The sequence below is a fragment of the Salmo trutta genome, chromosome 20 (assembly GCF_901001165.1).
Source record: "Salmo trutta chromosome 20, fSalTru1.1, whole genome shotgun sequence".
NCBI lineage: Eukaryota > Metazoa > Chordata > Actinopteri > Salmoniformes > Salmonidae > Salmo > Salmo trutta.
The window spans coordinates 20,249,522-20,266,374 of record NC_042976.1 but is presented as its reverse complement, the minus strand read 5'-3'; the positions used below and the strand labels follow the sequence as shown (position 1 = coordinate 20,266,374).

Genomic DNA, 16,853 nt, shown 5'->3' with positions numbered 1-16,853 from the left:
CCAAGTTTGGCCCTCACCAAACTCAGATTTACTATAAGAAAAATTGGATTACCTTTGCTGTTCTTCGTCAGAATGCACTCCCAGGACTTCTACTTCAACAACAAATGTTGTTTTGGTTTGAAATAATCTATAGTTATATTGAAATAGCTCCGTTTTGTTCATGCGTTCAGGTAACTATCCGAAGGGTGACGCACGAGCGCATTTTGTGATAAAAAAAAAGCAAAATATTCCATTACCGTACTTCGAAGCATGTCAAACGCTGTTTAAAATCAATTTTTATTTGATTTTTCTCGTAAAATAGCGATAATATTCCAACCGGGCGACGTTGTATTCGTTCAAAGAGAGAAAGAAAAAAATGGAGAATTCACATGAACGCGCATCTCCAGTGTCACTGTTCTCAGCCGGACCATTCACAAAATCTCCTTCTGTTTTTCGCCCAGAGACTGGAGAGATGTCATTCCACTTACTGGCACCTTCTGAGAGCCAATGGAAGCCTTAGAAAATGTCACATTACAGCAGAGATGCTGTATTTTTGATAGAGATGCCAATGAAGGAAAACAAATTGTCAGACAGGGCACTTCCTGTATGGAATCTTCTCAGGTTTTGGCCTGCCATTTGAGTTCTGTTATACTCACAGACACCATTCAAACAGTTTTAGAAACTTTAGAGTGTTTTCTATCCAAATCTACTAATTATATGATTCTCGTTTCTGGGCAAGAGTAGTAACCAGTTTAAATCGGGTACGTTTTTTATCCGGCCGTGCGAATACTGCCCCCTAGCCCCAACAGGTTAAACAAGTGGATTCAGGGATCAGGTGTACTCTAGCTGGAGCTGGGCCTGGCTTAAGCTGGATGCCACACGCTCCGTCTTTTTCACTTTTTAAAATACAGTAGATGAAAATGAGTATGCTAGGTGTATTCTGCCTGAAAGAGATCAGTTATGCCAACAAACGGAATCATGCTCTGCTGGCACATTGTAGAACAGATGTCCACAGGCAGAAAGTGTACAATGTAATAATGTGTAGCCCAAAGATATTGCTTTTGTTGTGTTGAATTTGACAGTAACACTTGTGTTTGAGTGATGGGGGATTATAAAATGTTTTACTCAGTGAACATTATTTTTGCACACATGTAGCCTTGTGCACTTGATCGATGTCTACCATAGTGGCCACTATAATAGAGCAAAAATAGAATGCCTGTTTGTTTCATTCTATTTCTTCTTTTAAGATGCGTTTTTCCCAATTGCAATATTTAGACCTGTGTGTGGTCACAAGCGTTCTATTACAAAGGCTGTCATGGCTAACTGCAATATTAGTGTAATGTTTTTTCTCAAGAGTGTCATTTGCAGTAAAGTCTTGGCAACAAATAACATTGGATTGCTATTTTTTTTTTTTTTTTTTTAAAGCTGTGAGTTAGGTTCACATTAACCACTTTATTTTACACACAGAGACTGATCATATAGATCATTTTCTTTGTTGATTAATTAGTTAAAACCTTCATTCCCCCTAGCAGGGATTTCTTTTGCGTGTTTCAATGCCAAAAAAAAGTGTCACCTTTTTGGGCCCTCACAAGTTTGCGTCCCTGATCGTAACAACATTGGTCCAGATTGTCCTTCACAGTTGCTTCCATTTGCTGCCTAATGAATGAACCCTGGTCAGAGTTCAAAGAGAACGGCAACCATTGTGGGCTTTTCTGCCTACATTCTCCTTCCCTAAAGCTGAGCTGGTCTTTTTCCAGCAGGTGTAGGGTGTAGGAAGGAGAGCACAGAGAACCATTCACTTACTGTCAGATGAAGTAGGTAGGTGGAAGGAAGGTACCACAGAGCCATTCACTTGTCTATCAGACAGTCTGCCTCGGGGCCATTCAGGGACCAGTCAGATGTTAATGATGCTGAAAGCTCTTCTCTTTTAAACCCTTTTAGATAAGCGGTTATGCATGTGTGCAGTCTATTTTGAATCTTGTTTCTGGAAGAATGTCTTCAGGCCACGAATAGACATAGCCAGAGTATTTGTATGTATCTTATGTACACAGTGTAGACCTCCCACGTAGGCCTATTTGTATTATATGTTTGCATTAGCATGTTTGCATAGCATGTTGACGTAGACATTTGGCGTATCGATCAGACCTTCAATAAAGGTTAGTTGTTTTACTTAGCCTAGTTGTTTGTCACATTTCCCATTATTTTCCATTCTACTCAAGTCGGTTTCCATTGACTGGCCTGTCTGTTTTAGTGTGATAGTCTGTAATTAAAAGATTAGCAGGACCCCAGAGAGGAGACAGAAAATACCCAGACCGTACTCAATCTGAAAGGCTGTGGTAGAGCTGTGATCCTGGTCCTCCTCCTTAGCCTTTTCACATTATTGTGCTGACCTGAATCGAACTGGGCCGGCTTGGTTATTTTCCTTTCACATTGGCCTTTACAGCACGGTTCAAGCCACTATGGTGAATGTGTAGCAAGGCCAGCCCCTTACAATTTGGCTTGGATTAGCTGGGTTTGGGTCTGTAGTGGGGTTGGATGTTCAATAGGCTGTTGGTTGACCAAGATTTTTTTTAGTCGAGCAGTGCAAAATATCATTTTTTATCATGGCACTCGAGACACCGGTCATTTGGGCCTGTCTCAGTGGAATAATCCATTGAGGAGGCCACGGAGTTGCCACTGTCCAAGAATATTGGGATCGTGGCTAAGATGCACAAGGCACGTCTCCAGAATGTGCGCTCCCGCCATTTCGTGCGCATTCATTGTTTCATAACTTCATTGTGTGAATTGTTTGCCCTCTGATTGGTAGTCTATCAATTCCCCATTTCATACAGTACCAGTCAAAAGTTCGAACACACCTACTCCAGGGTTTTTCTTTATTTCTACTATTTTCTACATTGTAGAATAATAGTGAAGACAACAAAACTATGAAATAACACATATAGAATCACGTAGGAACCCAAAATAATATTTGAGATTCTTCAAAGTAGTCACCCTTCGCATTGATGACAGCGTTGCACACTCTTGGTATTCTCTCAATCAGCTTCACCTGGAATGCTTTTCCAACCGTCTTGGAGTTCCCACATATACTGAGAACTTGTTGGCTGCTTTTCCTTCAGTCTGTGGTCCAACTTATCCCAAACCATCTCAATTGGGTTGAGGTCGGGTGATTGTGGAGGCCAAGTCATCTGATGCAGCACTCCATTACTCTCCTTCTTGGTCAAATAGCCCTTACACAGCCTGGAGGTGTGTTGGGTCATTGTTCTGTTGAAAAACAAATGCTAGTTTTTTAAGCGCAAATAAGACAGGATGGCGTATCGCTGCAGAATGCTGTTGGTTAAATGTGCCTTGAATAAATCACTGACAGTGTCACCAGCAAAGCACCCCCATACCATCACACCACCTCCATGCTTTATGGTGGGAACCACACATGCAGAGATCATCCGTTCACCTACTCTGCGTCTCACAAAGACACGGCGATTGGAACCAAAAATCTCTAATTTGGACTCATCAGACCAAAGGACAGATTTCTACTTGTCTAATGTCCATTGCTCATGTTTCTTGGCCCAACAAGTCTCTTCTTCTTATTGGTGTCCTTTAGTAGTCTTGCAGCAATTTGACCATGATCGCCTGATTCACGCAGTCTCCTCTGAACAGCTGATGTTGAGATGTTGGTTACTTGAACTCTGAAGCATTTATTTGGGCTGCAATCTGAGGTGCAGATAACTAATGAACTTATCCTCTGCAGCAGAGGTAACTCTCGGTCTTCCTTTCCTGTGGCAGTCCTCATGAGAGCCAGTTTCCGTCATAGGGCTTGATGGTTTTTGCGACTGTACTTGAAGTAACTTTCAAAGTTCTTGAACTCTGTGAAGCATTGACTGACCTTCATGTCTTAAAGTATTGATTGACTGTCGTTTCTCTTTGCTTATTTGAGCTGTTCTTGCCATAATATGGACTTGGTCTTTTACCAAATAGGGCTGTCTTCTGTATACCAACCCTACCTTGTCACAACACACATGATTGGCTCAAATGCATTAAGAGGGAAAGAATTTCAACAAATTAACTTTTAACAAGGCACACCTGTTAATTGAAATGCATTCTAGGTGACTACCTCATGAAGCTGGTTGAGAGAATGCGAAGAGTGTGCAAAGCTGTCATCAAGGCAAAGGGTGGCTACTTTGAAGAATCTCAAATATAAAATATATTTTGATTTGTTTAACCCTTTTTTGGTTACTACATGATTCCATATGTGTTATTTCATAGTTTTGATGCCGTCACTATCATTCTAAAATGTAAAAATAAAGAAAAACCCTTCAATGAGTAGGGTGTGTACAAACTTTTGACTGGTGCTACAGTTGAAGTTTACATACACCTTAGCGAAATACATTTAAACTCAGTTTTTCACAATTCCTGACATTTAATCCTAGTAAAAACTCCCTGTCTTAGGTCAGTTAGGATCACCACTTTATTTAAGAATGTGAAATGTCAGAATAATAGTAGAGAGAATGATTTATTTCAGCTTTTATTTCTTTCACCACATTCCCAGTGGGTCAGAAGTTTACATACACTCAATTAGTATTTGGTAGCATTGCCTTTAACTTTTTTTAACTCAGGTCAAACATTTCGGGTAGCCTTCCACAAGCTTCCCACAATAAGTTGGGTGAATTTTAGCCCATTCCTCCTGACAGAGCTGGTGTAACTGAGTCAGGTTTGTAGGCCTCCTTGCTCGCACACGCTTTTTTCAGTTCTGCCCACAAATTTTCTATAGGATTGAGGTCAGGGTTTCGTGATGGCCACTCCAATACCTTGACTGTCTTGTCCTTAAGTCATTTTGCCACAACTTTGGAAGTATGCTTGGGGTCATTGTTCATTTGGAAGACCCATTTGCGACCAAGCTTTAACTTCCTGACTGATGTCTTGAATATATCCACATAGTTTTCCTCCTCGTGATGCCATCTATTTTGTGAAGTGCATCAGACCCTCCTGCAGCAAAGCACCCCCACAACATGATGCTGCCACCCCCGTGCTTCACAGTTGGGATGGTGTTTGTTTCATCACACCGGAGGACATTTCTCCAAAAAGTACGATCTTTGTCGCCATGTGCAGTTGCAAACTGGAGTCTGGCTTTTTTATGGCGGTTTTGGAGCAGTGGCTTCTTCCTTGCTGAGCGGCCTCTCGGGTTATGTCGATATAGGACTCGTTTTACTGTGGATATAGATACTTTTGTATCTTTTTCCTCCAGCATCTTCACAAGGTCCTTTGCTGCGGTTCTGAGATTGATTTGCACTTTTCACACCAAAGTACGTTCATCTCTAGGAGACAGAACGCGTCTTCTTCCTGAGCGGTATGACGGCTGCGTGGTCCCATGGTGTTTATACTTGCGTACTATTGTTTTGTACAGATGAACATGGTACCTTCAGGCATTTGGAAATTGCTCCCAAGAATGAACCAGACTTGTGGAGGTCTACAATGTATTTCAAGATCTTGGCTGATTTCTTTTTTGAAGGTAGACCTTAAATACATCCACAGGTACACCTCCAATTAACTCAAATTATGTCAATTAGCCTATCAGAAGCTTCTAAAGCCAAGGCACACATTTCTGGAATTTTCCAAGCTGTTTAAAGGCACAGTCAACTTAGTGTATGTAAACTTCTGACCCACTGTAATTGTGATACAGTGAACTATAAGTGAAATAATCTGTCTGTAAACAATTGTTGGAAAAATTACTTGTGTCATGCACAAAGTAGATGTCCTAACCGACTTGCCAAAACTTTAGTTTGTTAACAAGAAATTTGTGGAGTGGTTGAAAAATGAGTTTTAATGACTCCAACCTAAGTGTATGTAAACTTCCGACTTCAGCTGTATATGTCACCCGTAGTTGCCTACATGTAACATTAATTCCCATAATTTCTCATCTACAATATTTGGTTATGGTAATGTTGGTTAATGTATTCAATATATCATTATTGTTATTATTACAGTCATTTACCATTCTCATTGTCAGAGTGGACACTTTGTTTTAAGGCTGACCCAATTTAGTCGACTGGCCGATTGTTTGGTTTATAGGCGGTTGGTCGACCGAGCAGTCGCAATTATCATTTTTTTCCATGGTGCACAAGACACTGGTCTGATTCGCGCCTGTCTCAGTGGACTAATCCATTGCGGAGGCCACAGGGATGGCACAGTCAATCATTCAAAGATGTGATATTGAAATTGTATATGGTTATATTATGTGAAAATAATGGTGCAACACTAATAAATCTAAGATTTTATAACAAATGCTCTTTCTCCCACTTTGGATATGGTCGCTGTCCATGGTTCTGAAATATAATTTTCAGTGCGCCGTAGAATTGGCGCTTGTTGCTATGTGCATAATAGCAAAATTTGCCAGCATAATGGGATTGAGAACAATGCAGTGGAGGCAGTAGCAGCGGAGGCGTGGTAACAGCCCTTGCCTTAAACCCTATTTGGACGGATTAGTTTTACTGGGGATGATCGGGTAATGTAATTATGTGCACAAGCACAAAACCCCACATGTCATTTTAGTCCCGTCCGAATCTGCCATGTCTTTAATTTGTACATGGCAGGAGAGTAACAATTCCAGCCAGAATAACCAATAGTTTTTTGGCGAACTCAAAGGTCCTCTGATAATACTAGTCCCGTGTGTATCGACATCCCTGTGTTTTGGGAAAAATTTCGCTGCACAGCTGTTTTCAGGTCTCCAGAGATGTTCGATCGGGTTCAAGTCTCTGGCTGGGCCACTCAAGGACATTCAGAGACATGGACCGAAGCCACTCCTGCGTTGTCTTGGCTGTGTGCTTAGCGTTGTTGTCCTGTTGGAAGGTGAACCTTCACCCCAGTCTGAGGTCCTGAGCACTCTGGAGCAGGTTTTCATCAAGGACCTCTCTGTACTTTGTTTCGTTCATCTTTCCCTCGATCCTGAATAGTCTCCCGGTCCCTGCCACTGAAAAACATCCCCACAGCATGATACTGCCACCACCATGCTTCACCGTAGGGATAGTGCCAGGTTTCCTCCAGACGTGACACTTGGAATTCAGGCCAAAGAGTTCAATCTTGGTTTCATCAGGCCAGAGAATCTTGTTTCACGTGGTCATGTGCCTTTTACTGAGGAGTGGCTTCCATCTGCCACTATCATAAAGGCCTGAATGGTGGAATGCTGCAGAGATGGTTGTCCTTCTGGAAGGTTCTCTCATCTCCACAGAGGAACTCTGGAGCTCTGTCAGAGTGACCATCGGGCTCTTGGTCACCTCCCTGACCAAGGCCCTTCTCCCCCGATTGCACAGTTTGGTCTGGTGACAAGCTGTAGGAAGAGTCTTGGTGTTTCCAAACTTCTTCCATTTATGAATGATGGATGCCACTGTGTTCTTGGGGACCTTCAATGCTGTATAAATGTTTTGGTTCCCTTCCCCAGACCTGTGCCTCAACACAATCCTGTCTCGGAATACGGACAATTCCTTCTACCTCATGTCTTGGTTTTTGCTCTGACATGCACTGTCAACTGTGGGACATTATATAGACCGGTGGGTGCCTTTCCAAATAATTTCCAATCCATTGAATTTACCACAGGTGGACTCCAATCAAGTTGTAAAAATATATCAAGGATGATTAACGGAAACAGGGTGCACCTGAGCCCAATTTTGAGTGTCATAGCAAGGGTCTGAATACTTATGTAAATCAGGTATTTCTGTTTTCTATTTTTAATACATTTGGTAATTTCTAAAAACCTGTTTTGCTTTGTCATTGTGGGCTATTGTGTATAGATTGCTGGGGATTTATTTTTTTTAATCAATTTTAGAATAAGGCTGAAATGTATTTTTTTTTTTTTAAAGTCAAGGGGTCTGAATACTTTCCGAAGGCACTGTATATCTACCGAAATAAGACAGATCTTGCGTTTGGTGCCTGTTTTGAGTGTTTCTTTAATAGCCTACTGATTGAGTGAGCACCAAGCCTCCTACAATGGCAAAATGTTGGAGAAAGCAATTTCACCAAATAATTGTGTGTGTGTGTGTGTATATGTGTGTGTGTGTGTGTGTGTGTGTGTATATATATATATATATATATATATATATATATATATATATATATATATATATATATATATATATATATATATATAATTGCTATGCTGTAATAAAGGTATTCACCTTTTTTTATTGTTAGAACAGACTGGTATGACTTATTTAGTGTTTACACTGTTCCAAACAGGCAAAACAATTATACTGTAATCTAACAGCACCTGTTTGTCACACATAATATGCATGCAGCTCTCGCTCCTATACTCTCCTTTTTCTTGATCTCCTTGTTGTTATTATTATTATTATTATTATTATTATGAACAGCATTATTATTATTATAAGTCATGTTATCATTAGTAGGCTTAGTATAGCAGCCTTGTATAACCACCATCGAGCTGTAGACTAGGAGCGCATCCTGTTTAGTCTTAATACCGTAACTTAGGCATATTTCAATATATAGGCTACTGTATCAACCAATCATGCATTAGTTTATTCCATCACATAGCATGTGAGACATTCATGTTTTGAAATGCAATCAAGCATTTTATTTTTTTAATTAAATAACAAATGGAGCTTTGAATAATTAGCCTAAACAATAAATAAATCGCAATTCACGAATGCATGCAACTGTTTTGAGTCTGCTGTAATAAAGGCTTTAAATAATTTTTTTGTTAGAACAGACTCTCTGGTACACTTATTTAGTGTTTACACTGTTCCAAATGGTCAGAGAAAATTAGAATATTGTAGTCTAACAGCAACTGTTTGACACACACAGTACTCACACAAAGCTTGCTCCTATACCCTCCTTTTTCTGGATTTCCAGTAGCTTCCACAACTAAGTCAAATGTCTTCCACACATCTGACTTCCCCTTTCCCCCCTGAGCAACGGTTTTCGATTTCACCTTTTCGGTTTTCTATTTCACGTCCTCTGCATCCATTTTGCTGTCAACATTACTTTGTTCAGATATTGTTCTAACCAATTTATTGATGTGATTATGATAGGCTATGGGGTTGAGGGAATAGGGGATGTTTTTTGTAAACAAATGAGCGATTTCCGTAACAGAACTTTTCAGTCAGAAACAAGTAAGAAACTAAATGGCTGAAATGATGCTTCAGCACAGACACTGCAATAAACACTTGCTGTGTTGTGGTGCCTTTTCGCTGCAGTAAGGAGGAGAGTTAGACCACGTCCGTCAGTCACACAGGCACTTGCTGTCAGATTTTTCTGGAGTCATTTGTGTGTATTTAATCAAACGGTGTGCTTAAAGCATCAGACAAGCTCTGTGCATATGTGGTCGGTTTTATTCAAACACAGGGTGTGTCTGTATGGAAAAATAAGTAAAAATATTTTTTACCAATCAATTGGTCGAAAGAAAAGGACGACTCTGTCTTTTAGTCCGGGACCACCGTACTTTTTGTTGCAGAGCACACAACCTATGCTACATTTGTGAGAAACAAGTTTTGGTTTATTTCATTTACGAGTTTGGTCAATTTATTCATATTTTTTTTTTAGATCGCTCCTGTCAATGTTGAGTAAGGACACACACCTGATTACGCATATAAACTCAGCAAAAAAAGAAATGCCCCCTTTTCAGGACCCTGTCTTTCAAAGATAATTCGTAAAAATCCAAATAACTTCACAGATCATCATTGTAAAGGGTTTAAACACTGTTTCCCATGCTTGTTCAATGAACCATAAACAATTAATGAACATGCACCTGTGGAACAGTCGTTAAGTCACTAACAGCTTACAGACAGTAGGCAATTAAGGTCAAAGTTATGAAAACTTAGGACACTAAAGAGGCCTTTCTACTGACTTTCTAAAGATGCCCAAGGTCCCTGCTCATTTGCGTGAACGTGCCTTAGGCATGCTGCAAAGAGGCATGAGGACTGCAGATGTGACCAGGGCAATAAATTGCAATGTCTGTACTGTAAGACGCCTAAGACAGCGCAATAAGGAGACAGGACAGACAGCTGAGCATCCTCGCAGTGGCAGACCACGTGTAACAACACCTGCACAGGATTGGTACATCCGAACAGCACACCTGCGGGACAGGTACAGGATGGCAACAACAACTGCCCGAGTTACAACAGGATTGCACAATCCCTCCATCAGTGCTCAGTCTGTCCACAATAAGCTGAGAGAGGCTGGACTGAGGGCTTGTAGGCCTGTTGTAAGGCAGGTCCTCACCGGACATCACCGGCAACAACATCGTCTATGGGCACAAACCCACCGTCACTGGACCAGACAGGACTGGCAAAAAGTGCTCTTCACTGATGAGTAGCGGTTTTGTCTCACCAGGGGTGATGGTCGGATTCGCGTTTATCGTCGAAGGAATGAGCGTTACACCAAGGGCTGTACTCTGGAGCGGGATCGATTTGGAGGTGGACGGTCCGTCATGGTCTGGGACAGCATCATCGGACTGAGCTTGTTGTCATTGCAGGCAATCTCAGCGCTGTGCGTTACAGGGAAGACATCCTCCTCCCTCATGTGGTACCCTTCCTGCAGGCTCATCCTGACATGACCCTCCAGCATGACAATGCCACCAGCCATACTGCTCATTCTGTGTGTGATTTCCTGCAAGACAGGAATGTCAGTGTTCTGCCATGGCCAGCGAAGAGCCCGAATCTCAATCCCATTGAGCACATCTGGGACCTGTTAGATTGGAGGGTGAGGGCTAGGGCCATTCCCCCCAGAAATGTCCGGGAACTTGCAGGTGCCTTGGTGGAAGAGTGGGGTAACATCTCACAGCAAGAACTGGCAAATCTGGTGCAGTCCATGAGGAGGAGATGCACCGCAGTACTTAATGCAGCTGGTAGCCACACCAGATACTGACTGTTACTTTTGATTTGCCCCCCCCCCCCCCCCCCTTTGTTCAGGGACACATTATTCCATTTCTGTTAGTCACATGTCTGTGGAACTTGTTCAGTTTATGTCTCAGGTGTTGAAGCTTGTTATGTTCATACAAATATTTACACATGTTAAGTTTGCTGAAAATAAACGCACTTGACAGTGAGGGGACGTTTCTTTTTTTGCTGAGTTCAGAAGTAGGCCAAGGCTACCTGGCCTGCGTGCAATTGTAGGCCTAGAAATGTGACTATTTGGGGATGTCTGTTAGTATTTCAGATTGTCTTAACCTCTCTGGGGTATGTGGGTCACCTGCGGGACACACTATTCAACAGCCAGTGAAATAGCAGGGTGCCAAATTCAAAACATCAAAGCTCTCATAATTCAAATTTCTCAAACATACAACTATTATATTCCATTTTAAAGATACACTTCTCCTTAATCCAACCACATTGTCCGATTTCAAAAAGGCTTTACGGCGAAAGCATAGCATTAGATTATGTTAGCACATCACCTTGACAAGAAAAACCACACAGCCATTTTCCAAGCAAGGAGAGGCATCACAAAAACCACAATACATGTATGTTTTGCTCGATAAAGTTAATATTTATATCCAAAAACCCCATTTTTACATTGGCCCGTAATATTCAGAAATGTTTTTCCTCCAAAAACTTTCGGTGAATGAGCACATCAATTTATAGAAATACTCATCATAAACGTTGATAAAATATTAAACTGTTATTCAAAGAATTATAGATAAACATCTCCTTAATGCAACCACTGACAGATTTCAAAAAAGATTCACGGGGAAAACACACTTTGCAATAATCTGAGTACAGTGCTCAGAAAACAACATCAGGCAATACAGATACCCGCCATTTTGGAGTCATCTAAAATCATAAATAGCATTATAAATATTCACTTACCTTTGATCTTCATCAGAATGCACTCCCAGGCATCCCAGGTCCACAATAAATGTTGTTTTGTTCGATAAAGTCCATCATTTATGTCCAAATACCTCCTTTTTGTTAGTGCGTTCAGTAAGCTACTCCAAATGCAGGAAGCTGGCTGAAAATTTCACGACGAAAAGTAAAAAAAAGTTATATTTACGTTCTTAGAAACATGTCAAACGATGTATAGCATCAATCTTTAGGGCCTTTTTAACATAAATCTTCAATAATATTCCAACCGGACGATTCCAATGTCTTCAAAAATGTAATGGAACACAGCTACCTCTTCACGTGAATGCGCGCCACTGAACTCATGTCATTCTCTCAGTCATCTGACTCTTGTTCACTCTCTGTTCACTGTAGAAGCCTGAAACAACGTTCTAAAGACCTGACATCTAGTGGAAGCCTTAGGAAGTGCAAAATGAACCCTAAGTCACTGTATAGGCAATCAATTGAAAAAACTACAACCCTCAGATTTCCCACTTCCTGGTTGGATTTTTCTCAGGTTTTTGCCTGCCATATGAGTTCTGTTATACTCACAGACATCATTCAAACAGTTTTAGAAATGTCAGTGTTTTCTATCCAAATCTACTTATAATATGCATATCCTACCTTCTGAGCCTGAGTAGCAGGCAGTTTAACCTGTTATGGCTAGGGGGCAGTATTTTCACGGCCGGATAAAAAACGTACCCGATTTAATCTGATTATTACTCCTGCCCAGAAACTAGAATATGCATATAATTATTAGCTTTGGATAGAAAACACTCCAAAGTTTCTAAAACTGTTTGAATGGTGTCTGTGAGTATAACAGAACTCATTTGGCAGGCCAAAACCTGAGAAGATTCTGTACAGGAAGTACCCTGTCTGACCATTTCTTGCCCTTCTTGATTATCTCTATCCATTACAGAGGATCTCTGCTGTTACGTGACACTTCCTACGGCTCCCATGGGATCTCAGAAGGCGGCAAAAAGCTGAATCGTGGCTTTGCAGGCTCTGGCTGAAAAACATTAGCGCGTTTGGATAGTGGCCAGTAACAGTACTATGAGACTCAGGCTCGTGCACGAGAGGATAGCATGCTTTTATTTTCTCTCTCTTTGTACGTTTACACGCTTTGCCGGTCGGAATATTATCGCTTTTTTACGAGAATTTTTTTTATTTTAAACAGCGGTTGACATGCTTCGAAGTACGGTAATGAAATATTTAGAAATATTTTGTCACAAAATGCGCCATGCTCGTGACCCTTATTTACACTTCGGATAGTGTCTTGAAGGCACGAACAAAACACCGCCGTTTGGATATAACTATGGATTATTTTGGACCAAACCAACATTTGTTATTGAAGTAGAAGTCCTGGGAGTGCATTCTGACGAAGAACACCAAAGGTAATCAAACTTTTCTAATAGTAAATCGGAGTTTGGTGAAGGCTACATTTGCTGGGTGTCTAAATAGCTAGCCCTGTGATGCCGGGCTATCTACTGAGAATATTGCAAAATGTGCTTTCACCGAAAAGCTATTTTAAAATCGGACATATCGAGTGCATAGAGGAGTTCTGTATCTATAATTCTTAAAATAATTATGTTTTTTGTGAACGTTTATCGTGAGTAATTTAGTAAATTCACCGGAGGTTTGCGGGGGGTATGCTAGTTCTGAACGTCACATGCTAATGTAAAAAAGCTGGTTTTTGATATAAATATGAACTTGATTGAACAAAACATGCATGCATTGTATAACATAATGTCCTAGGGTTGTCATCTGATGAAGATCATAAAAGGTTAGTGCTGCAGTTAGCTGTGGTTTTGTTTTTTGTGACATATGCTAGCTTGAAAAATGGGTGTCTGATTATTTCTGGCTGGGTACTCTGCTGACATAATCTAATGTTTTGCTTTCGCTGTAAAGCCTTTTTGAAATCGTACAGTGTGGTTAGATTAACGAGAGTCTTGTCTTTAAAATGCTGTAAAATAGTCATATGTTTGAAAAATGGAAGTTTTCGGATTTTAGCGGAGTTTGTATTTCGCGCCACGCCCATCATTGGATATTGGAGCAGGTGTTCCGCTAGCGGAACATCTAGATGTAAGAGGTTAATTTGGGCACGCTTTTCATCCGGATGTCAGAATACTGCCCCCTACCCTAGAGAAGTTAACTCACCACCACTGATGATCTGTGGAGCTTCTCAAAGTATTTTTTTCTTCACCTCAAACAGCAAGTCAAAAAAGTATTTTTTTAGAATCTATTGAGAATGACAATAGTTCCTCAATGTATTTGAGAAATATTTCCAGCTCTCTTCCTTTTGATAACCACTCGGCATGAATGAGAAAAATGTATTTCTCAGAGTATTTTATATTGCAAATTTGCTAGCACTAGGTTTGGGCTGACCCAGTTGATAGTTGATCAAATATTTTCAAATTGGTTGTAGACTGGCTACGCATGGCCTATGTGATTTATAGGATATTTATTTTTATCAGGATAATTTCTACCTGTAAGCTGCGGTGTTTTTATTTATTTGTATTTAACCGTTATATTTTACAAGGTAAGTTGACTGAGAACACGTTCTCATTTACAGCAATGGCCTGGAGAATAGTCACAAGGGAGAGGAGGGGGGATGAATGAGCCAATTGTAAGCTTATTTGTTTGTGTAGTCTATTTTAACATGGTTGGCAATAAGCTACTTTTAGATTTGTATCATTTTCATTTAGATAGAATGTAGATTAACCACAGACAATGATTTTGAGAAGACTGTTAAAAATGAAATAAAACTGTTCCACAAAAACATGCATATGAAAATCAAAAGTGGCTGCAAATCATAGGACATGGTAAGATAAATTGCCAATTACCCGCAACTTCAGAAGCATAACTGCAGAATCTGCAAAGGCCAGCAGGAGGAGGAGGATCGTAAAGTTTTTTTAATTTTTATTTTGGTTAGACCATCTCGATCTCTGCCTCACTCTTGAGTCAGTTTGTTTTAATTATTTAATCAAACAGTGTGCTTAAAGCATCAGACAAACTCAGTACATGTAGTTAATTTTATTCAAACACATATTGTGTCTATATATGGAAAAATACACATTTTACAATTTCAACCAATCGATTGGTCAAAAAAGACGACTCTCGGTCGAACAAGTAAAAACAAAAGTCTATAGTTTGAGAAGGTTATCTGCTCTGCTGCTAGAAAAGGCAAAAGCACCAACCGGGAGAAGTAAGGGGCTGAGCTTTAGAAACACTGATAAGTGACCACACAGGAAATAACATTAGGCCTTGCGCTCTCCTCTTTTTCGTCTACAGAAACATGAATATAGCCGGTATGATGCATATCCTTCTGCATAATTTACACACCGATCAGTGTCGTCTTCCAAACGAGTTTCTACAAATCTTCCTTCATAAATGTGATAGTCACATGTATTGAATAAGGATACGTAACATTCACTACCTGGGATTATCCAACCTATGTGTTTTAACACCGCCCCCATCAGAATTCCCCTGTCTAGTCATGGTATTAAAAAAAAAAATGTTTTACATTTTAGTCATTTAGCAGACACTCTTATCCAGTGACTGCATACATTTTCATTTGTTCTGGTCCCCCGTGGGAATCGAACCCACAACCCTGGCTTTGCAAGTGCCATGCTATACCATCTGAGTGACACGGTCAGGACAGTTTTTCGTGTTCTGTGAATTTTGGTACAGACGTTGTGAATCAACACCGTTGGCTCAGCAGTGTGTCGGTCTGTGTCAGCAGTTTCGGCGGTTAGAGAAGAGAAATGTCTGAATTAAATTAAGTCCATGGTGTCCACCACAGTTTTACACCATGTCTGAATGAAATGAGAAGTCCATGGTGTCCACCACAGTTTTACACTATGTCTAAATGAAATGAGAAGTCCATGGTGTCCACCACAGTTTTACACCATGTCTGAATGAAATGAGAAGTCCATGGTGTTCACCACAGTTTTACACCATGTCTAAATGAAATGAGAAGTCCATGGTGTCCACCACAGTTTTACACCATGTCTGAATGAAATGAGAAGTCCATGGTGTTCACCACAGTTTTACACCATGTCTGAATGAAATGAGAAGTCCATGGTGTTCACCACAGTTTTACACCATGTCTGAATGAAATGAGAAGTCCATGGTGTTCACCACAGTTTTACACCATGTCTAAATGAAATGAGAAGTCCATGGTGTCCACCACAGTTTTACACCATGTCTGAATGAAATGAGAAGTCCATGGTGTTCACCACAGTTTTACACCATGTCTAAATGAAATGAGAAGTCCATGGTGTCCACCACAGTTTTACACCATGTCTGAATGAAATGAGAAGTCCATGGTGTTCACCACAGTTTTACACCATGTCTGAATGAAATGAGAAGTCCATGGTGTTCACCACAGTTTTACACCATGTCTGAATGAAATGAGAACTCCATGGTGTTCACCACAGTTTTATACCATGTCTGCAGGATGCAGTTCTGCCTGCTTCCTAAATGGAACTGTTGGGTGTAATTTTCCAATGTGATCACACTCAAATAAGTAATCTGCCCCATGTTAGTTTATGGATATATAAACTCCACTAAATGGGTACTGAAGGTACTTCTAAAATATATATGAGGACATAGACTTCTTTTTTTGTGTGATAATTTTGGAACATTTCATCACAGAGCAAGTTGTTACCTTACCTTGTGCCAAGACACTATGTCCTCGTCCATATGACTTGATAAAGCTGTTTGAAAGTTGATCATGCAAACGTATGCACTCATAGGATAATTATTATAAAGTGATTATGAATAAATGTTTATCTTCTTTCAACAGTTTGGATTTTGAAGAGTGTGCCCACAAGTTGATCAAGATGGACTTTCCTGACAGCCAAACGGTAGGTTACAATACTTATTGTCCCAGTACCCTTCCACCAGTGTACTTTTCCCTAGCTGCCAGCCTGCCGTGTCATGCCCATCTAATCTAAAGAGCTTCCAAAGCCTTTTATCTGAACCCCGACCGTCATCTAAATATTTGTTTCTGGCCTCCTGGGTTGTTGGATTCTTCCAAGTCACTCGGGAAGC

At 40.5% G+C, this 16,853-nt stretch overlaps 1 protein-coding gene across 1 annotated transcript in view; it reads left to right on the top strand.

The window, feature by feature from the left end:
• cwc22 (CWC22 spliceosome associated protein homolog) overlaps positions 1-16,853 on the top strand; it is a 64,837-nt gene that overhangs the window by 24,934 nt on the left and 23,050 nt on the right. The window contains exon 15 of the mRNA XM_029702509.1: positions 16,606-16,666. Within this exon, the coding sequence (XP_029558369.1) occupies positions 16,606-16,666 (61 nt within the window). The remainder of the gene's footprint in view (positions 1-16,605; positions 16,667-16,853) is intronic.